This window comes from Phragmites australis, chromosome 1 (assembly GCF_958298935.1).
Source record: "Phragmites australis chromosome 1, lpPhrAust1.1, whole genome shotgun sequence".
Lineage (NCBI taxonomy): Eukaryota > Viridiplantae > Streptophyta > Magnoliopsida > Poales > Poaceae > Phragmites > Phragmites australis.
In genome coordinates this window covers 404,049-428,917 of record NC_084921.1, presented here as the reverse complement: position 1 = coordinate 428,917, position 24,869 = coordinate 404,049, and the positions used below count along the sequence as shown (strand labels likewise).

Sequence of the window (24,869 nt, the reverse complement as noted above, 5' to 3'; positions counted from 1 at the left end):
TGGTGACCTGGAGGTTAAAGGGAGGCTATGACGGTGGTTGGATCCAGCATGGCGGTGCAACGAGTGACAGTGGCGGCGTTGGTGCCACGGGCGGGGCTGGGGGAGTGTGGTTAGTGTGACGCGGTAGTGCATTGCCAGAGATGGCTGGAGGCTGGGCGTTGTGAGGGCGAGCGGATGAGGGAGTATGACCGGAATAGAGTCTGACCGAGGAAGAAGAAATAACAGATGCTGCATGATGCAGATTCGACTGTTGGAAATCGTCGACCAAACGAAACGGTATTTCTAGACGCTTTAAGAATAGCAACGATTTTAATTTATTGCCATGATGCATGCGGTCTGAGCAGTAGTGGCGCAGGAGCACCTTGCCATGCATGCATGGTGCATGTGGGGTCCAACCTTGAACTTTGTCCTCAATTTTCGGGTGCAGGAATATACAAAGGTTGCGGCACTCATGATTCATCATGAACGTGAGCGTGCTGGTTGCGCGAGCTACCTGACATTTTAATTCCCTTTTTGCGCACGGCAGCGTGTACCCTAAAGAGGATATCCATAAGCTACCTGAGAGCCCTAATTCCAGCGTGTAAACGTGTAATATAATGTGCTAACCAATGACGGTTAACAGATCATATGAGCAGATCACTAATAAGCGGAACACTCTTTATTAGTTTATCACCTGCTAGGCCCTAGCACCGGTTAAGTTAGGACTCTGAATGAACAGTGAAGAGTTGACGGTTAAGTGGAGTAATCATGAATGGAAGAAGTTGGCAACACATCTGTAAGTGCGATGTGCGTGTGTACGCTAATATATTTAAAAAATAAGTTGGCAATACGAAAGTGTATGAACGTTAGTATGATGTGTGTGTTAAATAGAAGAAGTTGGCCGTAGGAAAGTGTAGTACTCTTCAGTTTGGATGCATGGTGCACGTACTCAAGTTAGGGAGCTTTAACATGATTAGCGATAAGGTAGTGATCACATGCGCTACTGATGCACGCCCAGCCGTTCCCTCAGGAGCTTTAATTAGCGACAACCTCGTAGCTAAAAGTTGAAAACCCCACCTGCCCCGCATGCCTGACGCGACCTGGCTGCCGGCGCCGACCGCGCGTGAGATCATCCGTCGCGGGCGCGGCGCGTTGGGCCCTCGTGAACCTCTCGTGCGATCTAGCTAGCAGTGCGCCACCTGCCTGTGCGCCGCGCCGGATCCTGCCACGCACCTCGGCGCGGACGGCTTGGGCCTGGGCTGCTCGACCAGCGCTGCCGCGAGCGTCGAGCCGTGTGGGCTGACCCGCGGAAAGCTATGGGCCGAGACGTGATGGCCCATGAGGAACTCGCAGAAGTATTGGGCCAGGCCGAGACCGAGTCGGTTTACCCATCCATGCCTGCCTCCACCCGCACGCAACGCCGACCGAGCCGAGACGACGAGAAGTGAGCGGCTCCCCCGGAAGAGGAAACCGCAAAGGAACCCGACCAGCCATCCCTTCCCTCCATCGATCCGGCAGGGGCGGCGCGGCGTTCTAGCTAGCGATAATGGTGGTGGAGGGGATCACCGAGGGCGTCAAGAACCTCACCGTGGCCGGAGATGCGGCGGCTTCAGGCGGCGGCGGCGGCGGCGGCGGCGAGGGGCAGAGGAGGGGCGCCGGCGGCGGTAGCAGCAACCGCATCCAGGTGTCCAACACCAAGAAGCCCCTCTTCTTTTACGTCAACCTCGCCAAGGTACGGCCGCCCCTGTACCTCGCTACGTACTCCGGTAATCTTGCCTCGGTGCGGATTTTTTACTGCATACTCGGTTGGATCGTTGCAGAGGTATATGCAGCAGCACGGTGATGTTGAGCTCTCCGCGCTCGGGATGGGTGTGTCTCCCTCACCTTCCTTCATCCTTCTTTTTTTTAAGATAAAAGGGAGATCTCCCCTAGTTCCATTGATGTGAATTTCTTTGTGATTTTGATTTGGGGATATAGTGCTTTTGGTGTCGTCGCTTTGTTATCCCTGTGAAATGTTAGGTTTAGTTGTACGCGATTTTTATCAATTAAGTATGTGGACATAGTATGATGTGCAAGATCCAAGAACGTGCCTAGTAGTTGTGTATGTTTTGAATGTTGAATCTCTGAAATGTGTTGGTTATTGCTAAACCCTAACGTCTCTCATATGGCATTTGCCTTCTAATCAGCACTTTTGTCTTGAATCAGGAGATATGCTAATGAGGTGCACAGCTTGAATTCAGTTCCACGGCTTAACCAGATTTACTGGCCAAGTGATATATTTTGTTTTTTTTCGCGCAGCCATCGTCTTCTCTTGTAATCGCAGACATAGGCACAAAATTTTCACATCTGATAGGCATTTCCAGTTTAGGGGTTTGGCGGAGGAGAATTATTTTGGGGATTTCAGAATTTAGTTCTAAGGATTTGGTTTGAAATCTCCCTTATTCAAAGTGACCACTAGAGATACAGAAAAAGAAAACACAATCATCCGTCAGGAAACCCTGCCTGTATTTGTATGATGATGACCTTTGCTTGCGTTGAAGAACAGGAACTAATTGCGTACACTTGGATAATTTATGGCTGTGTCATGTACTGACTGTTTACACATAGTGTGTTTTAATGTTTTCTTCCTAGATACATAAAATAAACCAGAGCTCATTGTCATCTTTATGTGAGTGTTTCAGGCAATGCTAACCAAATTGATCGAATTGTTTCCAGCCATTGCAACAGTTGTGACCATTGCGGAGATTCTGAAGAATAATGGGTTTGCTGTTGAAAAGAGTAAGAACATTGGCTCTTCTTGTTCTATATGTTGTCTAATCTAGATCATCAATTAACCTGCTGACATGGCACTCTGAACTTTCGCTTCACACCACTGCTATAGAGGTTAGGACATCTACTGTGGAAATAAATGACGAATCGAGAGGGCGCCCCTTCCAAAAGGCCAAGGTCAGAGAAGATCAAATCATTGTTATAGTGCCAGTGTGAATTATCTGTTTCCTTGGCCAATTTCTTCATTCTGTCAATCTGTCTTCAACTTTACGTAATTCTTATTTTCTGAGACTTGAACTGACTTTGATCTTTAATCCCCCAGATTGAGATAGTGCTAGGAAAGAGTGACAACTTTGATGAGTTGATGGCTGCTGCTGCGGAAGAGAGAGAAGTGGAAGATGGTGAAGAGCAGGCTTAAAAAAGAGTACTAGCGACAAGCGACTGTTGTGCTCTGTTTGTATTGTTTAATACTGCGTGCACAAGAGATGGCATGCGTTCTTGTTTAACTATATTTCCATGGCAGTGCCTGTGATGGATGTTGATGATTTCTTCACATTTTGAACAGCTATTTCATTTGTTTCTTTGGTTATGCATGTGTTTCTAGTTAAATGTTCTTTTAAAAATCTGGCGGTGCATTGTTAACAGAAGCCTGGTGCTTGTGTGGATATTTCGTTTTTTATGTAAATTTTAGGTGAGCATAACATGTTAGCTTTTATGAATAATATATGCAAGGATTCTCTGAAGATGATAAGATATGCATATCTTGGAACCGGTTAGCTTAGCCTCTCGAGCGATGCCAAATTTCCCCAAATTGAAACCCAAGAATTTGGCACGAAATAGTTCAATTCTCATGCTCCAAACATGTTTTAGGTATGTTCGTATCTAAGTTATCACGTTTTAGATTAGTTATGTAATAGATATTTAGGTGTCATAATTATAAGAAGCCATATTTTTTAACTCCTATTTTATATATCACACACAGTTTTTTATTAATTTTGTCATATTTACAATTAAGAATTTATTAAGCACTTTTTATATCAAGCCAAACTCTAACGTTAGACGTGGCAAGCGAACCAAACAAGGCGTCTTTTTGTTTCCTCCTACCAATTTATGAGCTGCTTGGACGCGCCACGTCGAAGCACAAGGTGCACCAGGCTCATGTGGTGGAGATTCAGATCACCGCCTATCTCTGAAGTCTAGGCGGCGGCGGCGGCAGTAGCAGCAGCACGTCGTTCGCAGCTCAGCGCTTCACAGCCGAGCCGAGGACGATGGCAACCGTCGGGCAGTGCTCCTCCTGCTGCTACTCATCCCCCACCCTGCCGCTCCCCCGACGGCATGGCCTCCTGCCGCAGCAACCACAAACCGCACGAAAAGGACGGTCGCTGAGGTTGCAGATTGCCGCGGCGGCAGGCGGCGCGCGGGCGGAGGAGTCCATGAAGGCGGCCACGGACGCCGAGTTCTTCCAGCCCTCCGACACCAGGCCCATCATGCTCTTCGATGGTGCCCACCGGAACCCTCCTCCCCTCCCCTTCCCCTCCATGATTCATTGATTCGCCTCTCGTATTGGGAAGCCTCTTATCTGCAAGTGCGTGCTCTGTGTGCAGGCGTGTGCAACCTCTGCAACGGGGGCGTCCGATTCGTGCGGGAGCACGACCCAAACAGGTACATCCGTTCTGATTAATTCTTGCACACTCTGTGTGCCACTGATCACTCGATCAGCATTTGCATTCAGCAAGGTTGAGTTGTTGATACACACAGCTGATTGATTTCCAATTCCAACGAACAGGAGCATCAGGTACGTGCCACTGCAGAGCGAGTCGGGGAGGAAGCTCCTGCAGAGGTCAGGGAGAGCCCCCGACGACATCTCCAGCGTTGTTCTTGTCGAGAAGGACAGGTGACCAAATCACAAGTCGACAACCCTTTCCAAGAATCAAGTTGATTAGTACTCCGGCTTGTTGATTATGAAGCGCCGATTTTATTCCGGACAGGTCCTACATCAAGTCTGAAGCAGTGCTGAGGATAATGGAGTACCTCAACCTGCCCTTCCCGCAGCTCGCCATCTTCCTCAAGTTTGTCCCTCTGTAAGCTCCCTTTCTTCTTGCTCAGCTCAATTCGTACGTGTCATCTTATGTTGTGCTACAAGTGATCTATTTAGCAACAATGATGCAATTTGTTCCTACTGATTTCATCACGATATTAGGTTTCTGAGGGACTTCGCATACGACAATGTTGCAAATAACAGGTATGCTGTGTTTGGCCGCTCCGAAACGGAAGCATGTGAGATATTATGAATTTCTACCCCGATACCTTGATACTTTGACACATGGTTTAGCATAAACCATCGATAGAATCATATACTAGTTTATTTGTACTTGTGTACAATGCACTCATCTAAGAAAGAATTTAGCTCTATGCTTCTTGTATGTGATAGCAATGAAGAGCACTAGCTACGAAGGGAATGAAAACTGTATTTTTGGTATCACCATGCCCACACTGGTTCCATGGGCATCTCAAATAGTGGCATTTGCTGGGGCAGTATGATTCTCCCAGGAGAGGTTAACGTTACTGAGATAGATATCTCGGCAATGAACACTTTGGCTGCACAATATTTTGATGGCATCTTGCTCGGAGGATGTCCCCTGGATGAATCTTGCATCACTTATTGCCACACCACCATCCTACAAACACAACCAAGTGAAGATACATTTCAACCCTTGTTTTAGAGTACGAATTTACTGAGTGACCAGCATGATGATGTGTTTAGTGTGTTTCACCTTTACTTGACAATTTCCCTGTGGACAATAAAATTGGTCGATGATAATAGGATATTGAACTGCAGTCATGTTGAGGCTTTCAAAAAGGAATCCTTCTGCATGACCCTTCCCTCCCTGCATTCATAACTTCATATATTAGAGGGCATGGCTATGGTGTGGTCTATGGTTTGCAGAGAGCATATGTACAGGGTGCATGCAATGCAACCATCGTTAAAAATTCATGCAAGGCGCATATATACACATGATATGTAGAGGATGCTTAGTTCTTAATCACCTGCCACGATTTGATCCTCACACCGGTCATGGTTCCAACAAAGTTGCAATAAGAGACTGTAATTTGTTCCACCAGTGCTGTCTCAAATCTTCCAAGGCTCCCCACACTACGCAATTCTGCCAAAATGAGAAACATATCAGATTGTTATCAAGGATCAGAGGAAGAAACCACTGCTATATGCTGAAGTCTGAATCCTACCTTTTGATTATAGCAATTCCACCAGATGGCACCTTGACCATCGATCTCACCATTCCCATCCAACGTCAAGTTATCAACACTGAAGAAGGTCAGAAGGTTGGCTGCTTTTGATGTCCAAATGTAGCTTGGTGCCACAATATTGCCATCCAACTGCAGATTACCAGCTCAGATACCTTGCTTCTTGTGTATTATTTGCAGATTGATTCTGGATAGCCAAACTATCAATGTTACCTACCTGTATGGCGATTGGTGACTTGCAGGGTCCCTGAAATGTAACCTGGCTCAACAAGAACGTCCTTCCTCCAGGGATGACCATGATCGGCTGGCTCCTATCGCTACAAGCTGCTTGCCATGTCGCCAAGAATGCCTTTCGGCAGAGAAGACACAAAGGGGAATAAGAAATCCAATAAGCAAAGCAATGTAGCAAAAGCAAGCAGAGGTATCTAAATTCAGAACTCGTAGGGTTGTGCTGTTACCTGTGCATCGTCTGTCTTGCCGTCCCCAGCCGCATGGAAGTTGAAGACGTTGTATATCTGTTGCTGCCCTGCTGCTGATCGAATGACCAATACAATCAACAGCATGAAGGTATGTCTTACTACAGTCGTCTTCTAAGTGAAGATTTATCAGGGAGAAACATGGTTGATTAGAATGCAAGAACAAAGCTACATAAAACCTCGAGCTGATGAACAATGGCAGACTGGCACTTACCATGATTTAGAGTGCTGATCTGACGCACACACTTACTTTGACTTAATTCAAGGCAATTTTTTTAACGGGAATCGAAGGCAAGGTTTGGAGGATGACAGATGCTATATTCTACCAGTGCTTATATGCACAGAAACCCAGGTGAGAATCGCCCTTGATATCTATCTACTGTGTGATCATCAAGTACCAAATCTTCATCTTAGTGAAGAATTGAAAATTCTTGAGCTGTTGGCGAGATAAAATCTGTGCTGATACTGATATTTGTTGGAGTTCATATAAGCATTTATAGGCTCAATTCATAAGATGGCTCTTTGGGCATATCAAGAAACTGAGAATGTCATGCGGTAGTTCTGCCAGTGTGTCTCGTGCCTGTCAGACAACGCTCCTATGTTTGAACATTTACAAAAATCAAATGCGTCATGCAGGAGCATTCCCAAAACAGAGGGTCATATCTGCCATGATTAGGCGTTTCCAAAAACAAAAATGTGCCCCTTTTGGAATGGATTGAAGGCTCTGGTTTTAGCGAAACAAGTGGCGTGGTGGTTTAGAGAGCAGGGAAGAAGATTTCTTTGTAGTGGCCCGGAGGCCGTCCGATCGTGAAATGAACGATCCAGATGGAGTAAGCGTCACAGGTCCAGAAACTCCTTTCTGTTCGCACGGCCACGTTCAAGATCAGTTGGACCTTGTTAGTGTGGATTTCATATGACCTTCACCATTTGTTTTCGGATATGCCAAGGTAAGATCCAACTATTTACCTCCCGCACAAATGGATAACGTTTCGGCTATTGGATCCAGCCCTCTATATACCGTCTTTCCAAGAAAGAAAAGAACTCTGTATACCGCAAGTGTGACGTCGATTACAAGGTGATGCATCTGTCTATAGCTAATATCGCTAAAAATACTTACTTATGCGTAAATCGTGGGTATTAAAATTTGAATCATAATAGGTAGAGTCATGCAATCGCTTCTTCAACACCACACCAAGAGGTGGTTTCTGATATAACGCATCACGTTCGGGTTGCCATGTAACCTTTGTCGAACTTTGCCATAGTTTATAGCCCATTATGCAACAAAAAGTGTAATTCTCCACGTTTTCCTGAAAAAGTGTGGCAAAACGTTGCCACCAAAGAATACATGCCAGAGGAGAGGCCATCATCGTAGAACAGAAACATACAGATCGGATCTGTTTTATTGCTGAAATTTCGATCAGGATCCGATCGTGGAGAAAATCTAAATCGTGGGACAGAGCGTCAGGCATCTAAATCGTGGAGGAAATCGCTCCTTTTCCCAATCTTCGAGGGGCACCGACCTCGGAGAGATTGGCGACAGCGACGAGCTCCGGGGACGGGAAGCGAGCAAACAACGGTGGTGGTTCTGGCGTTCTCATCCATCAAGCGGTGAACGGCTCACAGCGGACACACGCATGGCGGCCAACCGCTCGCGAGGAGGAGGACGGCTCCGAGCTTCCGGCCGGCGGAGCATCAGGCAGACGACGCTTCAAGCTAGCAACGGCGCATGAGGGCGAGAACGCGACGGCAGATGAACTCGCAAGCTCGACATTGAGATGGCGATCTAGACCCGGTGACGGTTGGCCGGCACGGTTCACGTGCGGGGCGCGAGCGCTAGGACGGCCAGATGCCTCCTGGAGGAAGGGAAGGTAGGCGAGGGGTGACTGGGATGCGACGGCGCCCCGGCGTGCAGCGGAGGAGACGGTTCTTGCTTGCGCCCCTGCTCCCGGGGGTGGTCGTCCTTTCGAATACCGACCACCCCAACGGTATCTTAACAGCCCATGGCAGGTGCTTGCAGCGGCGGCGGCGAGGCCTCTGGAGATTGGAGGATGGGAGGCGGACACGACCGGAACGTGGCGGCGCTCCGGCGAGCCACAACGTGCACCAGAGGCATCGTTGTTGGGACCCCGGGGTGGACAGTACCAACCAGGGGTGGTTGGATCAGGCATGTGCGGCTGAGATAATTCGCGGATCGTCATGTATTAAGCTCGATTTCCCACGCCATGCGCTCGACGGCACGAGACGAGCAAGCGTGGCTCCGGCGAGCTGCTGAGCTGCATGCGCAGCGCGGGCGGCAGGGGGGCATGGATAAGGTCTTGGAGCTTGGCGTGTTGCAGATTAGCAGTGTCGTCGGGAGAGGAGCAGTGAAACAAGGACGGAACGACGCACGGCATGGATGTCAGCCACGCGGAGGGAGAAGGTTTAGCCATGCGGTGGCGTGAGCTCAGATCTGATCTCCATGTATCGTAGATGCCGAAGAGCGACATAGTTATCGAGACGCCTTCACACGTAGTAGTTACAGTAAAAAGCTAGATAAACTGGCTATACAAGTTAGAACTAGTGCATTCACAATCTTGTAAAAATCATATAAAAATAATTACAACTCAAATAAATGTGAAATAAATTTTGTTAGTTTTGTATTCATCGGTCCTGCATATTAAAAATATGTGGGCTCATGAAAATATGTGGGTTCATGAAAATGTTAAAAATTATGAAACAAATATTCAAATTTGTACGAATGATGTTTTTTTATTGTAAAAGTATTGGTTTGAGTTGAAATTTTTTGGAGAGATAGATTATAGCACCCTCTAAAACATAATTTTTTTCAAAAAATTTCATGACTATTTCGATATTGTTTGGAACTTTGAGAGCAATATAACACAGTGAAGAAATGTCACAAATGCCTTTGGGTGCCCTCAGTTGTTTAACATTCGATTGGACTTGTAATTCATTTTGAAATATAAAAATCCATAAAGAAAATTTAAAAGATACATCATTCATATAAATTTGAATATTTGTTTCATAATTTTTAATATTTTCATGAGCCCACATATTTTTAACATGTATGACCGAGGAATACAAAACTAACAAAATTTATTTCACATTTTTCTGAGTTGTAATTATTTTCTATGACTTTTATAAGATTGTGAATACACTAGTTCTAACTTACATAGCTAGTTTATTGTAGCAGCGAGCAGCGGCAGCGCTGATGAGCTGAGCTCAGCGCAGGCCGAGCCAACCCGCACGAACAAGCCCCGAGCAGTGACCGAGCGAGCACAGCCGTTTGATTCTCGTCGGACCTTTTTCCTGGCTTCGGACGTGCCTCTAACGTAAAACAGCTACGTGAACCGGTTCCCGATGACATGGGTTTCGAGCTCCACGAGGCTCGCATAGTCGCGTGGGCGAAACAGTTACAGAAAGTTAAAAAAAGATTAAAGAAAATAAAATTGGCACAAACATGTAAAACGGGGCATTCCGAGAATTGAACTCGGGACCTCTCGCACCCTAAGCGAGAATCATACCACTAGACCAAATGCCCTTTGATGATGAAAATTCGTATAGCAGAGTTTAAAATAAAAATCATACCACTGAGTTTGGTGCCACTAGTACATTCCGGTTGCCTAGTGCCTCTGGGTCACATCGTCTTATACACACGACGATTGAGCAAATGATTCATGATAACACAAACGCAAAACATATGTATTCCGAATTTTATATCAGCCTGCACTGCAGAATGCATCTGTGCATGATAGGCACACAGGATGCTTGGACAGTTGGACGAAACAGTCGAGACTTCACATACAGAGAGAGACAGAGAGAAAGTGAAAAGCAACGTACAGCACATCTTCTTCCAAATTACTACTGGCATCACTGCGCTAGCACCGTTTGCTGGCCTCACTCAAGCCCGGCTTGGTTTGTGACGTAGGAAACAGTTCAATTCCTGCATGAATTTGGTAAAACTCCCGCGTTCCAAGTGGAGCCTCAGTTGATCCTAGAGCACCTCTTCCTTATCTCGCCCTGGCCACTGCCGGTCTTCACCCCGATGCTGCTCATCCTGACCATGGCCTTGGGGAACTCGTAGGTGAACCTGAGCCCGAACAGGCCCCGGATGTTGCCCGCGTACTTGTGCACGACGGCCTGCGTCGCGGCGTCGCTCCACAGCCGCTGGTCCGACTCCAGCACGGCGTTGCCGTCCCGGACGTTCTTGAAGAAGCTCACGTCGAACGCTCCCGGGCTGTCCCTGTCGAGCGCCACCCGCCTGGCAGGGTTGCCGTTGGGCGGGCAGAGAGCCCGGAGCTGCGGCAGGAACGCCTGGCTGATCGTCGGGTCCGCGTTGCCCGTCGCCGTGAAGTTGAACAGGCGGTAACTGAAGAACTGGCAGTCCGTCTGCCCGATGGTGTGAGCACCTGCAAATCACACAGGTTGATGCCTTCAGTTGTGGCATCGTTCGTTGCTGAAATGCAAACCGTGCAGACAAGAACAGAGGAGGATTTACCAACTAACGTTACGAGATCATGGTCTGTCAGGCCTAGATCCGCAAACTTCTGCCTCTGAACAGATACAGGATCAGCAGGAGATGGCAAGGCATTGGCACCAGAAGCCGACGAAATTCTTCCATCTCTTCTTCCCAGCGGCACTGACCAGCTTGGCCCGCCAGTCTTACATGTGACCCCCAAAAATGACAGAAGAAGAATAATTCAATCGTCATGCTCTCAGTCAGAAGGTAAAACGTTATTAGCACGAATTGAGCGCAGGATCTGGAGAGAGAGAGAGAGAGAGAGAGAGAGAGAGAGAGAGAGAGAGAGATTTGTCTAGTTAAGATGGACTCACCAGATCAACGGCATCACGTGCGGCGAGAGCCAATATATCAGCACAAGACACCACCCCAGCGCACACGGCTTCCAGCTGGGATTTAGCGTCATCTATTACCTCAAATCCTCTGAGACCAAAATTCTGTGGTGCAGTCCTTTCAGAAGAGGCTCCAGAAATCAAAACTGATGCATCACATCCCTTCAAAGTAAGCAGAAACAACTGTTTATTCAGCTTGTTAATTATGCATATGAAAACTGAAAAACGGACAGCAAAAACATGAGACTCAGATTCAGAGCAACAGCACAATCCCCAAACTAACTTGAACGAAACAGTCATGGAAGTGTAGCCTGAGCAAGCCTGGGGCAATGGTGGCATCTTTGTTGTAGTACTGTTCGACGGTAGACCTCACAATATCCTCTGCATCAGGACAGTTGTAGTCGTAGAATCCTGTCTGCAGTCCTTGACTCTGAACAAAAGGACTTCTCAGCAGAGAACTGAACAAAAAGAAAAGAGCCGCCATTTCTGATGCTGCCATGGTCTGAATGTCTGATCAGTTGGAGTTTTCAGGACAACTCTAATTGTGGAAATCCTGTAATCTGATAGTTCGTTATATAGAGGGTCACTGAGCTTGTGCTATCGCCTATCCTCCAATCGTTAGAGCCATTTCGTGATCGTAGTTAGTGGAGCTGCAGGTGGATCATGCACTACGGAAAGATGTGGATTACAGGTAGTATGTCGACCTGCATATTTTGTGACTCCCTCTTATCATCAAGTTGTGTTAGAATTACACTGTCAGTTGAGGAAGTTCTTTTGCTGAACCGCATGTATGGCATTTTCAGTTTTTCCACCTTTGGCCCCAAATCATTTTCAGTTTTAATGCTGCTGTGTAAGATAGCAGTAACCCACCAAAGACCTCAATTTGAAAGACTCCATCACTATATTTCCATACTGCACACACATAACTAGGCTACATGCTCAGCCTAGGCCTAGCAGAAGAGGATATGCTGAAAATACTGAAGTGTTTCAGTGCTACTCGTGAAGAACATGGGAACAGTCATGGAAAAGGCCGGCTAGTATAACTCGTGAAGAACATGGGAAATAGTGTCGGAAAGGTTTCTCACAAGTGGGCTTGGCATGCGTGGGCTTCCACCATAGTTGTTTTTTTTATAATGGAAGAGGACTATATTAAAATTTTGAGCAGAACAAATTCCTTGTATCAAGAATCCTAGAAGACAAACAAATTACTTAAAAATTATATCTAGGTCCTTTATTATCTTCTCCAACTTTGGTCTCCGTCGCCGCTCATGGCATTTCTCCACTGGATTGAAGCAAGGTAAAATGTTAAAACTAGAGTCAAATCCTATAACCAGATCTATCGAGCAGCCACAAACATTAGAATTGCCACAAGATCCAAAATCGAGATACATCTGAAGGTGTATCGATAGCTGCATCGTCAGGATGTGATTGAGGATGAAAATATCTAGCGCCATCATCCTTGGATCCACCATAGATGGTAACCCAAAAACACCATCCTCCACCACCGCAGAAGAGGACAATGACACGAAAATAAAACCCTCGAAAGGGGATAATAAAGCTCCCTCACATTCGCAAATAGGAAAAGCAAACATAAAGACCTCAATCCAAACACAAAGAAGTCAAGAATAAACATACCTCAACGATGGTTCAATGTGCGTCAGATGTGGAGCCGATACTAGAGATATTTATTGACACTAAGGACTTGTTTAGCAGAGCTCCAGCTCTAATAATTTTTTCAATCGAGCATTCCTAGCTCCAAGATTTTATAGAGCTGGAGTTATGGATACACTAATTGTATTTATGTGAGCTATTTTATTTTTATTTTAGACTAAAAATAGATACTTAAATTATTTTATTTTAACCTACAATCTTAAAAGTTAATGTGGAGCTAGAAACTGAAGCTCTATCAAACCTAATCTTTTATAATCGTTTTATTGTATCTTCTTTTCAATTTGATTTATTCTTTTAGGTTTTACAGATTTGCCTGCCTCATAATAATAACTAGACTCGTAAACTTTTCTAAAAGGGAGCAAACACCTTTCTTTTTTTCTTTGTGTTCTTGGCATAAATTTCAGGTTACAGGGCCTCTTTGGTTAGTTACCATTACCATATACTTTTGCCATGCTTAACTTTGGCAAAGTGGGGCAAGCCATAAATTTGGGGTGCAGAAATTATTCCTCGCAACTTAGGCAAATTATGTCAGGAAAATGAGTGTACGACAGGTTGCAGGGCCAAGAAAGTGTGACGCAGCGCAACCGTTGCAAGTAACCATATGAGTGGGGCAATGTACCAAACAGGCCCGTAATAATAACCTGATAAGTGAACGATATCTTTAGTCATCTTCATCAACACTACTAATGGACGCATCATTTCGGTGAAGAATAAAATTGACCTAACCTGATAAGTGAATGATGAAAGCTAGATAAAACCTAAGATATTAATTAGCTCAGGGCTTGTTTGTCAGAGTTCACAAACTAGTTTTTAGAGTGAAATTAGTGAGAACTTTATCAAATGATATATTACAATTTTTAACTTACATAGTGATTATGTAGGAGTAATTATCTAAAATGAACTAGATATTGAAAATTGAAAAAAAATCAGATTCCCTAATTCACCTTTCTAACATAATCACTTATTTCGTAAATTTTATCATAGATAATTACTTTTAATCATAAAATCACTTTCCTGAGAATTTGGACCATAAATAGTTCTAACAAACAAGTCCACATCCGGTGCTTGGAAGCAGAGTGTTGGAGCATGTACAATAAGCTTCTTAGAGAATGTGTTTATAAAAAGATAGACTTCTTCTCAATTACACTGGCATATGTGTTTAGACGGAGACCAATATTTTTATTTAAATATCACTACTTATATTAGTTCTAACAAGATAGTTAATTATATTTAAGCACATATAATCTTTGTTTGTGTTAGAATATATTTTTTATATAGCTGTTTAATACTCTCTTTCCTTAAGCACATAGCCATAAACATCTAATATTGTTCGTGCCCTTAGGCTACTCTTAATACTAGTTTTTTAGATATTAATTAGGGTCCACCTAAGTAAAAAGATAATATGATAAGTAATTTAAAGATGAAAAAGAATGAGCTTATTTTTTTTATAAAAGAAACTAGCTCTTTTAGTAATATTAGGTGATTCTGAGATAATAAATTATTTTATAAAACTTTTAAAACTAACAAGATATATATATATCCATTAAAAATTTATTTCTTACCATTATTTTTTATTTTTTCTTTTAAAAGAAATAAAGTATTGAAAGTGGCCAATATGTACTAATTGAGCAGCTGACGTTTCTGCGATATAATAGAGCTGCTGACAGGACGCAGACAGGCTAGCTCGAATGACATGCACGAGACCACTACGATCAACAACAGAAGGTGGCAAACTGAGCCGGGCAATCAGCCGGTAAGAAAGCAAATTTTATAAGAATTTTTATAAAAAACTTTGTAAGATTTTGGTCCAATCATATATCTCTTGATTTAACAGCTTCACTGAAAAGAAGACATAGAGAAAGCATATATCGTCATAGAATTTTTTTTTTATAAAATCTGATTCTACAGAATTTGCTTGGGGCTGCCGAACCCTGTAATCATTCGAGGGCTAGGTGGGAACGAGCGGTCCGTCGAGAGCGACGTCACCCGGGCATGAACCCGCTATCGGCTTATCAATCAAGCGTTGGACCAATGAAGTCGTACAGGTACAGCAAGTGGATATGTTTCTAGGACCCAGCCAGGTGGCGATGCGCCCATAGCCAAGCAGAGATGTGAAAGTGGCAGCATGTGAATGGCCTGGATATAGCCGGGGACGTCGGCGGTCGATCTGGGCGATTGGAGAGGTACCCGGGCGGGGCACGTGGTGGACGCCCGGCCCGAGTGTAGGCTAATGACGTGCTACTTTACTGTACATCTACCCAAATATATAAATTTATATGATCAATATAAGTAAATTTATACTATTTTTATTCTAGAATAAATGTCATTTTAGTAATTTAATTTAATTTTTAAATAGATATCATTTTATGTTTTTAATATGATATTTTACTAAAGTGTCTATATTAATGGCTATTGAAAAGTAGAGTTTTAATTCAACGAGCGTAGTGGATTATGACTTATATGCTATTGATTAAATGTTGGAGAAATCGAGAGGAATAAATATATTATATATTAAATAATTTATTATAAAATTGTTCCGTGTATCAAAAACTAAAATAATATTTAAAAGAAAAAGAAGATTTTATGATGAAGTCGAGAGGAATAAATATATTACTAGTAACGCCGGTACACCACCCAAGCTGGTCAGTGCTGCACTGCTCTCTTCGTCGGCAACGTCGGCACCGCCCAGTGCTGATCGGGATCCACTGTCCAGAGCCCCCATTTTCGCCTTCTCGAAGCCAGCGAACCAAAGCAACGTAGATTCAACTCTTCTACTGCTACCGAGGAGGTCAAGCGTGCGTGCGTATCTGCGACCTCCGAGCTTCGCGAATGGTGACTTCGTGAGTAGGAGTAGATCTTCCCCACGAAGAATTACAAGAAAACTTGGCTTGTTTATAGCGAAAAAGAGAGGATTTAAGAGCACGTAAGGCGAGTTGATTAAAAATCGGTTAATCCCTAACGTTAACGGTCGCAGCACGTCGGCACGTCGCATCAAGAGGACCGTGACATGCCATGGGTTCCCTCGACGGCAGGCAACAGAGTGCCGACTCTAAAATAAAAATATAAAATAAGATACATGATAAATAAATAATTATTTATATTCAACTCCAACTCTAAAATAAAATATAAGATATAATATAGAATAAGCTACATTTATGAGTATCCGATCTTATTAATACATCTCGCAAGCAGGTAGTGACGGATGATTGGGCGATGGCCCCGTTATTGCCCGTTCCCCGGCTTTCAATTTGTACAACCATTTAAATACAACTTGGATCTAATGGATGAAATAACTTGAATGAAATATTATATATGCATCAAGCGATTTAAATACATGATTATACTCTAGATGTAGTGAATGATTGTACATAGACCATTTTATTTTTATTTTACTCCAGATCCGTGGAGGCGAGACGACGAGTGGGGTGCCGGTCCGACTGGTTGTTCCCCGCGACGTGCACATTGTTTCTTTCTGCACGCGGCTTGAATACGGATACCACTCATCCCCTGCCGCGTTTCGCGCATCCCATCCACTCTTCCCTCGATCCCCGCCGATTTTATAATAGTAGTACCACTCGATCGGATCGGATCGGACCGGACCGGCTTCCCTCGCTTGCCTTCTTTCTCCCCGCGTTTCCCCTCTCCATCAACGCCTCTCGCCATCGCATTCATCGCACCACGACCTCGCTGCCTTGCCTGCCAACCGGTGAGCCTCCCTTAACCCTCTCGCCGTCCTCTAGCCAGAGGTGCAGAGCTCGCAGCCTCGCCCAGATCTGCCCCCTCTTCTCCCCGTTTGTCGGTGCTGCTCTGGTTTTGTCCGGTGCACGCGTCGGTTGCTTCCCGTCGTCCTCTCCTTTTTTCGTGTTGGTGCGGGCTTTCTTGTCCCTTGCCCTCTTGCTTACTCTCTTTGGCGACTGGTGATAGGCTGATAGCGAGGAGGAAGCGAGGAGGGAGCCATGGCTCAGATCTTGCTCCACGGCACGCTCCACGCCACCATCTTCGAGGCGGAGTCGCTCTCCAACCCGCACCGCGCCAGTGGCAGCGCCCCCAAGTTCATCCGCAAGGTCTGCTCTTCTTTCTCCCTCTGTCTCGTTTCCTTTTTCTTTCTCCGCATACCATCATAGTTCGTAGATGCTGAATCCGAATAAACCGATTTTGGCCCCCAACTTGACATGCTGCTCTGCAGTAACGCGCAATTAAAATGATGTGATATGTGTACCAAGATTGAGTGTATTGTTGATCACTTCTCAATCACTTCTTCATTAACTGAATCAATAGTCTGAATCTGAAGTTAGCTGTCACGTATCGCTTCTTGTGTCACCTAAAATATTGCAACTTTTTCTTACATCCTGAGCTTCTCTGAACAGTTTGTGGAGGGGATTGAGGACACCGTCGGTATCGGCAAAGGCACCACCAAGATATATGCCACCGTTGATCTGGAGAAAGCCCGCGTCGGGCGTACCCGGATGATATCCAACGAGCCCGTCAATCCTCGTTGGTACGAGTCCTTCCACATCTACTGTGCCCACCTGGCCGCCGATGTCATCTTCACTGTCAAGATTGACAACCCCATTGGGGCCTCGCTGATTGGGAGGGCTTACCTTCCTGTCCAAGAGCTCCTGGATGGTCAGGAGATTGATAAGTGGCTTGAAATCTGTGATGATCAGCGTGAACCTGTTGGTGACAGCAAGATCCATGTGAAGCTTCAGTACTTTGATGTTTCCAAGGACCGCAATTGGGCGAGAGGTGTCCGGAGCACCAAGTATCCTGGTGTTCCTTATACTTTTTTCACGCAGAGGCAAGGATGTAATGTTACTCTCTACCAAGATGCACATGTCCCGGACAACTTCATTCCTAAGATCCCGCTTGCTGATGGCAAGAACTATGAGCCACACAGATGCTGGGAGGATATCTTTGATGCCATAAGCAATGCTCAGCATTTGATTTACATCACTGGCTGGTCTGTGTACACTGAAATCACCTTGGTTAGGGACATCAACCGGCCGAAACCTGGAGGAGATGTTACCCTCGGGGAGTTGCTCAAGAGGAAGGCTAGTGAAGGTGTCCGGGTTCTTATGCTAGTGTGGGATGATAGGACTTCAGTTGGCTTGCTGAAGAGGGATGGTTTGATGGCCACGCATGATGAGGAGACTGCAAATTACTTCCATGGCACCGACGTGAATTGTGTTCGGTGCCCCCGCAACCCTGATGATTCTGGTAGCATTGTTCAGGATCTGCAGATATCAACTATGTTCACCCACCATCAGAAGATAGTAGTTGTTGACCATGAGATGCCGAACCAGGGATCCCAGCAAAGGAGGATAGTCAGCTTTGTTGGTGGCATTGACCTTTGTGATGGAAGATATGATACCCAGTATCACTCCTTGTTTAGGACACTTGATACTGTCCATCATGATGACTTCCACCAGCCAAACTTTGAGGGTGCATCAATCAAGAAGGGTGGTCCAAGAGAGCCATGGCATGACATTCATTCACGGCTGGAAGGGCCAATTGCTTGGGATGTTCTTTACAATTTTGAGCAGAGATGGAGAAAGCAGGGTGGTAAGGACCTCCTTTTACATCTCAGGGATCTTTCTGACATTATTATTCCACCTTCTCCTGTCATGTTCCCGGAGGACAGAGAAACATGGAATGTTCAGCTCTTCAGATCCATTGATGGTGGTGCTGCTTTTGGCTTCCCTGAGACTCCTGAGGAAGCTGCCAGAGCTGGGCTTGTAAGCGGAAAGGATCAAATCATCGACAGGAGCATCCAAGATGCATACATAAATGCCATAAGGAGGGCTAAGAACTTTATCTATATTGAGAACCAGTATTTCCTTGGAAGTTCTTATTGTTGGAAGCCTGAAGGCATCAAGCCTGAAGATATCGGTGCTCTGCACTTGATTCCTAAGGAGCTTTCATTGAAGATTGTCACCAAGATTGAAGCTGGGGAACGATTTACTGTTTATGTTGTTGTACCAATGTGGCCTGAGGGTGTTCCAGAAAGTGCATCTGTCCAAGCAATCCTAGACTGGCAGAGGAGAACAATGGACATGATGTACACTGACATTACACAAGCTCTCCAAGCCAAGGGAATTGAAGCAAACCCCAAGGATTACCTCACTTTCTTCTGCTTAGGTAACCGCGAGGTGAAGCAGGAGGGGGAGTATGAACCTGAGGAACACCCAGAACCTGACACTGATTACATCCGGGCTCAAGAGGCTAGGAGATTCATGATCTATGTTCACACCAAAATGATGATAGGTACCGAGTCAGTTCTACTTTATCCCTGCATGGCACTATATTTCAGTATCAAGTTTTAATAGACTACATAACTTTTTGTTTATCAAGATTCAAGAGAATGTTTTATGTGCTTAGGAAGCATACATTCTGCTGTACATATATTGGAAGCGTGGGATTATTTCAATTAAACATATAACTATTTTGAAGAGCAGCTAAATCAACTTAAAGCATAAAATATTTCAGAAAGAAATAGTCCTACGCTGCTATAAGTCTATTTTCATCAAAGGTTTCTTCTTACTCTTCTCGAATGAACAAAATATGAAATGGAGGTACTATATGTTAGTTGGTTACTCTTGATAGCAAACCATGGAGCATCTAAATTTCTGCTTAAATTGTTTTCTTGTTTTGCTTGAAATCAAATATCGATCAAGCTAGTAATCTCTTGTTTGATTCCAGTTGATGACGAGTACATCATCATTGGGTCCGCAAACATCAACCAGAGGTCCATGGATGGCGCTAGGGACTCCGAGATCGCTATGGGTGCATACCAGCCGTACCACCTGTCAACCAGGCAGCCAGCCCAGGGCCAGATCCACGGCTTCCGGATGGCGCTGTGGTACGAGCACCTGGGCATGCTGGACGACGCGTTCCAGCGCCCGGATAGCCTGGAGTGCGTGCAGAAGGTGAACAAGATAGCCGAGAAGTACTGGGACTTGTACTCCAGCGACGACCTGGAGCAGGACCTCCCAGGACACCTCCTCAGCTACCCCATCGGCGTCAGCAGCGAGGGCACGGTCACGGAGCTTCCGGGGATGGAGTTCTTCCCTGACACCCGCGCACGCATCCTCGGCGGCAAGTCGGATTACCTCCCACCCATCCTCACCACATAGAGGGCAGGCAACGCCATCGCTTCTCCTGTCTGGCCTCAGCTTGGTGTCTTTGTTGTTTCTGTTTCAGACACTTAAGCTTCAGATAGTAGTGTTGTTATAGTTACTGGCTTACCGCTACTCAGGGAGTAATAATAAGTGCAGCGTGCATGGTTGGAAAGATAGGAGGAAGGGTTGCTGTGTACTGGTACTGCATACAGATTGTGTTGTCCCTGTCTGTTTTAGCCTGTGTGGCTTGCTGCGTTGCAGTGCCGTTTGTAAGATGAGACTCGAGCACATGATTGCTTCTTCAGCTTTTTGTGCTGTTCAATGTTGAATTGTTGATTCTACTGCCATCTGGTCAATCGTGCTATTTCTGTAGTGATCTTGATTCTTAGTTGCACCCCTAGCGTACAGTACATGTGTAGCATTCTGCTTTCTGCTCATCATTGTTCAGGTCTTCAGGTAGGCCAGACTTGAGAACAATGGTCGCAAGAGGCTCGTTGGCACGTGAAAAATAGGGAGTGGCAACTGGCAAGAGCCAGGTGCAGAGCAGGCACATAACTGTTTAGCAGAGTTCTAGTTTCAATAATTTTTTAAAAATAATTTTAGTTTTTAAAATTTGCAGAGCCATGTACACTGAGTTTTTAGTAGCTAATCTTATTTTTATTTTAGATTAAAAACAGAGACTTATATTATTTTATTTTAACTTATAAATTTAAAATCTGCTATGGAGGATATGTAGCTGAAAGGTAGAGCTCAGCCGTTCAGGTCTACGCAACCACGTGGGAGGTGGCGAAAAGAAGAGAGCCAGGCCGACGGCCGTCAGGGATGGCACGCCGCGCTGTCAGGATCAGGTAGATCACATCCGTCCATCATCGTCAACCCCACCAACCCCTCTCCGCTTATCCAAATCGCGCGGTCGAACCCAATCCGATCTGTCGGTGCCTCCACTCGATTCCCAGGCGCGTCGCGAACCTGACAGGCCGAACGAATCCGGCGAGTGAACTGGCGTCATGGGGACCCGCGACCGTGGCGGCGGCGGGGGATCGGCGGCGAGGGTCGGCGACGGGGACGTCGACCTCGGCGAGGGCTGGGACTGGGGCAGCATCCCGCGGTTCCTCTCCTCCGCCTGCCTCTTCCTCTGCTCCGGGTGGGTTGGGTTCGGTTCCCTCCTGCTCCGCTCTCCTCTTTTCTCTTTTCCTTTTTTGTTCTAAACTCTTTTCGCTTGCTCGAGCGCGATCTATGCCGTCGCAATTCGCTTGGTAGAATTGTAGGCGGTGCTGCGCTGTTGGGAGTGAGCGGGCACGCTGCTACGGACGGACACGCATCCATGGCTGGTGGAGTGTGGTGCGAAAGGGGATCGCGTGGGTGGCGACGTGCTTTTTTGGAATTGTTCCGTGGCAAGTCCTCAGTGCGTTCCAATCGGAATCCGCACCGTATTTTGTCTAGGCTGGTGATTCATTCTTGACTTCCTGGAGATTAGGTAATGAGAGGGAAATGAAGGGAAAATGGTAAACTGTGCTGGTGATTACTCGTTTTGTTGTTTGCACGTTCTTTCATCACAATTTTCTCACCTAGTATCATCAGTGACCTAGCTAGTAGGCTAGATGCGGTAGTGGTCTCGCACTCCATCTTTTCACCTGCTCATGAAAATGGAAAGCGACCTTGTTTGCCTGGATTTTGTCATGTTTGCAGTTTGTTCTTCTTTCCAGATTTACCCACGTTTAATTTGGCCTTTTTATGCTAATTGTCTGCATGATCAAACTCCTTCCAAACAGAGCAGAGGCTGTTTTGGATGCTGTGATAGGACTGTAAAGCAACTAGGTGAGCTGTCCAGGAGCTTAATTACCCAGGACCAAAATCTCACCATAGGAGGGGAACCGTTTTGGAGTACAACCACCATCGAGATTGAACAGGCAGATCTAAGGGGCGTTTCTCCAATCAACACATCCACTTGGGGCATTGATCAGCATGGAGTGGGAAGCAGTTATAGCCTCCCTGAATTTAATCATGGTAATTCTTTTCTGAATCATGTTGTTCAGTTTTGCTAAAGAAGAGTGTTTACAATGCATACATGTTGTCCAAGCACCTCAACATATCTTAACCTTGATTTTCACTACATATTTATGTCCTAGCTTGTGCTGTAATTTTAGATGTCGGGAAAACGCTTGATTTGTGCAGTTTGCCTTAGTATTCCGTATCCTATGCTTCCAGCTGAGAAAAAGATTGATGGTGATCTTCCTTTATTTTCTGGTTGCTTTGTGCTCTGTCAAGAGAGTAATTAGCAGCTAGCCTTCTGTGTTGGTGCCTTCTTAAGGTCAGCTAAGCTCTGCCAAGCCAGCGTTAGTGGCCTTGTTGTGATTCCTACTGATACTCTTTCCTCCTTAATAATACAGGCAGAGCTCCTGCCATTATCCTTTAAAAAAAAGTGTTTTAACATTACCATGGCTTGGTATAATGTCAATATTCATGTCGAACTGTGTCAGCATTTTAAATACAATTGGTAACTATTGGCTGTACCAAGATCAATGCATTTGGTGTACCATACTACCATATCTTAGTTGTTGTGTGGTACTAAGTGGAAATTTGTTTGGAAGCTTTGAATCCACAGTTTCATAATGTCATCTTTCACAACGCCTGGTATATTTTGCTACTAGATTTGCCTGTTAGAAATTTGAGCAGGGGGGAAAGGCAATGGCCTGGTGGTGGGGAGGCTGTTTGACCTCTCCACCCACCCGGATTTGATATGCAGGACCATCTCAAATGCCAATCTCCTTTGGTGAATGCCAAATCTCCTGGCCATTAAAAAAAAGGACGGGTGAAGAAATTTGAGTAGGCAAACTATTGCCTAATCATTATGCTGATGTTCTTACTTGATAACAAGTGGAACTAGAAGACCTATTGTGAAGAACCTTAGTTGCATGGTGACCGAAAGTTCAAAATATTATTGCAGGACCCGTTCTTTGGGAACAGACTAGGCAGGAGTGGACTGAAATTAAAAGCCTACGGCCGAAGGTGAAGCAGATTCGCGAACCGGTATTGAGGTATGAGAGAATGAGATTGCCTACGAATATGCAGAATCAACTTTGAAAAATTACCTGTAAAACCTTTTCTGTCCGACAAGTATATTCAATGCAATACATGTTTCGAACTTTCAAGAACCATTTGTTTGCATCCTTACAGAAATCAAACTAGTTTCATATTTTATGATTTGTTTATTCTTGTTCACATGTTTTTGTTCTTTGAAGTTTGAGATCATTTTTGTGGACTTGTTTATATCAAGGTGATTTCCTTTGTACTGCCCTTGTTCGTTTCATTCTCTTTGCTCTTCCAATTGTGCTCTGTTAGTATTGTCTATTACTTCCATTCATGTCGCACGCTATAGGTCGTTCTTTTGTATAGGATCCCAATGTATTTCTCTTCAGAAGTGCGTTGCAGTATTTCCACTTTCTACCCCTACGATATTTAATAGGGGTATGGTGGGCTTGGACATATACCGCTAAATGGAGGGAGTTTATCTATGTCACTTGAGGTTCCAAAGCACATTATTGCTGCACTGTCTCATTGATGTGTGATTTATTTGTCACCATTGGTAAAGAAAAGCAAAATTAGTTTCAATCGCTAGAGGCAAGTGCAGTTTAGGAAACTTCCATAAGCAATAAATAGAGTACCAATGAATCAAATTTGACGGCAGCTACTCATCTTTCAACAAGGATTCAGAGAACCAGTTGAGATGTAAATTTGAAGAAGAAATTGGACATTCATATACAATTTGTTTCTTTCAAATAGATACTAGGTTTGGATTTCATCCCCCAGAATATACTGAAATCATTAGTATTATTTTTTTCTGATGGTTTATTTCTTGTGTGCCATCTCTTGAAGTTTCAAGGAATGCTATCATGGTGTAATACGAAGGTTTATGCAATTATGCTCACCCAAACTATATTTATCTGTGCAGTTGGAATGCAGCATATGAGAGTTTGCTTGGATCAAATAAGCCGTTTCCTCAACCCATTCCTCTTCATGTAATATCTAACACGTTTCAATTTACCATTTAATGCAAGGCATGTTTGTAAACCTAGCTCATGAAATTGCAGGAGATGGTTGATTTCCTCGTGGACATCTGGGAGCAAGAGGGGTTGTATGACTAGCGCAAATGCTTTCATAGGAATGACATAGTTGTTCCTCAAAATGGGAAAAAGAATGACATAGTTGTAGACTTGATGAGCTAATGAGGAGCTGGCCTGTCATACTTATTTTTGTTCATGGAGGCCTGTTGTACTTGCTAAATACAGCAGTGTGGTGGTGAACATGTAATGTTAGAAAGGTCCCGATTCAGTCGCTTTGCCGAATTTGTCAAAGAAGCAAGAAAGAAAGGTGTCACACCGAGTTGCGGACATAAGTGTGATTTGTATTGATTTGAGAAGAAGAAAGTATTCAACAATCAACACTGCTGGCTGTTGATTCTAGATTGTTGAACCATTCTAATGAGTAAGGAGTCGTGTCAGTGTCCAGTTCGTGGAGATGCGGCTCCTCCGACTGGTTCAGTTCTGAACTGTTAAATTTCGTTCGGTTCTGCAATGTGAAGTGGTTGTAACTTGTAAGGCACGATCTCTCTTGCCGATCAGGGAAATGGCCACGTATTATGTTGGCACAGTCTCAAGTCTCATAAAGAGGATCATATATCTCGAAAGGAGGAAAAATCTACATGATGCTACTGAACAAGTGCATGTTCTAAGCATGCTACTCG

At 44.9% G+C, this 24,869-nt stretch overlaps 5 protein-coding genes and 1 non-coding gene across 10 annotated transcripts; 4 read left to right on the top strand and 2 right to left on the bottom strand.

Moving 5' to 3' along the window:
* Positions 1 to 1,386: 1,386 nt before the first annotated feature.
* On the top strand, positions 1,387 to 3,337 carry LOC133921789 (uncharacterized protein At2g34160-like). Its single transcript, XM_062367200.1, has 5 exons — positions 1,387 to 1,711; positions 1,800 to 1,848; positions 2,695 to 2,757; positions 2,861 to 2,925; positions 3,071 to 3,337. The coding sequence occupies exons 1-5, from the start codon at positions 1,526 to 1,528 to the stop codon at positions 3,164 to 3,166; spliced, it is 459 nt and encodes a 152-aa protein (XP_062223184.1). The 5' UTR covers positions 1,387 to 1,525; the 3' UTR covers positions 3,167 to 3,337.
* Positions 3,338 to 3,870: 533 nt separating this feature from the next.
* Positions 3,871 to 5,230, top strand: LOC133920379 (DCC family protein At1g52590, chloroplastic). Of its 2 annotated transcripts, none has more exons than XM_062366047.1 (5): positions 3,871 to 4,248; positions 4,353 to 4,410; positions 4,535 to 4,642; positions 4,737 to 4,829; positions 4,991 to 5,230. In XM_062366047.1, the coding sequence occupies exons 1-5, from the start codon at positions 4,017 to 4,019 to the stop codon at positions 5,037 to 5,039; spliced, it is 540 nt and encodes a 179-aa protein (XP_062222031.1). In that variant the 5' UTR covers positions 3,871 to 4,016; the 3' UTR covers positions 5,040 to 5,230. The 2 variants fall into 2 exon arrangements, with proteins under 2 accessions (XP_062222031.1, XP_062221298.1); XM_062365314.1 differs by having other exon boundaries at positions 3,872 to 4,248; positions 4,949 to 5,230.
* Positions 5,231 to 9,954: 4,724 nt separating this feature from the next.
* On the bottom strand, positions 9,955 to 10,026 carry TRNAP-AGG (transfer RNA proline (anticodon AGG)). Its single transcript has one exon. It is a non-coding gene; the product is annotated as a tRNA-Pro (tRNA).
* Positions 10,027 to 10,158: 132 nt separating this feature from the next.
* Positions 10,159 to 11,867, bottom strand: LOC133886658 (peroxidase 25). The gene is made up of 4 exons (XM_062326422.1): positions 11,620 to 11,867; positions 11,319 to 11,498; positions 10,984 to 11,146; positions 10,159 to 10,894 (listed from the first exon to the last, which is right to left on the bottom strand). Exons 1-4 carry the CDS (start codon positions 11,833 to 11,835, stop codon positions 10,470 to 10,472), a joined length of 984 nt encoding a protein of 327 aa, XP_062182406.1. The 5' UTR covers positions 11,836 to 11,867; the 3' UTR covers positions 10,159 to 10,469.
* Positions 11,868 to 16,549: 4,682 nt separating this feature from the next.
* LOC133916942 (phospholipase D alpha 1) lies at positions 16,550 to 20,472 on the top strand. Of its 3 annotated transcripts, none has more exons than XM_062361186.1 (4): positions 16,550 to 16,713; positions 16,932 to 17,071; positions 17,375 to 19,271; positions 19,707 to 20,472. In XM_062361186.1, exons 2-4 carry the CDS (start codon positions 16,964 to 16,966, stop codon positions 20,138 to 20,140), a joined length of 2,439 nt encoding a protein of 812 aa, XP_062217170.1. In that variant the 5' UTR covers positions 16,550 to 16,713; positions 16,932 to 16,963; the 3' UTR covers positions 20,141 to 20,472. The 3 variants fall into 3 exon arrangements, with proteins under 3 accessions (XP_062217170.1, XP_062217700.1, XP_062218341.1); XM_062361716.1 differs by having other exon boundaries at positions 16,574 to 16,835; XM_062362357.1 differs by having other exon boundaries at positions 16,700 to 16,839.
* Positions 20,473 to 20,932: 460 nt separating this feature from the next.
* Positions 20,933 to 24,588, top strand: LOC133918966 (uncharacterized). Of its 2 annotated transcripts, none has more exons than XM_062364293.1 (5): positions 20,933 to 20,973; positions 21,903 to 22,132; positions 23,073 to 23,163; positions 24,078 to 24,144; positions 24,217 to 24,588. In XM_062364293.1, the coding sequence occupies exons 1-5, from the start codon at positions 20,948 to 20,950 to the stop codon at positions 24,268 to 24,270; spliced, it is 468 nt and encodes a 155-aa protein (XP_062220277.1). In that variant the 5' UTR covers positions 20,933 to 20,947; the 3' UTR covers positions 24,271 to 24,588. The 2 variants fall into 2 exon arrangements, with proteins under 2 accessions (XP_062220277.1, XP_062219526.1); XM_062363542.1 differs by lacking the exon at positions 20,933 to 20,973 and adding an exon at positions 21,002 to 21,269.
* Positions 24,589 to 24,869: the final 281 nt, after the last annotated feature.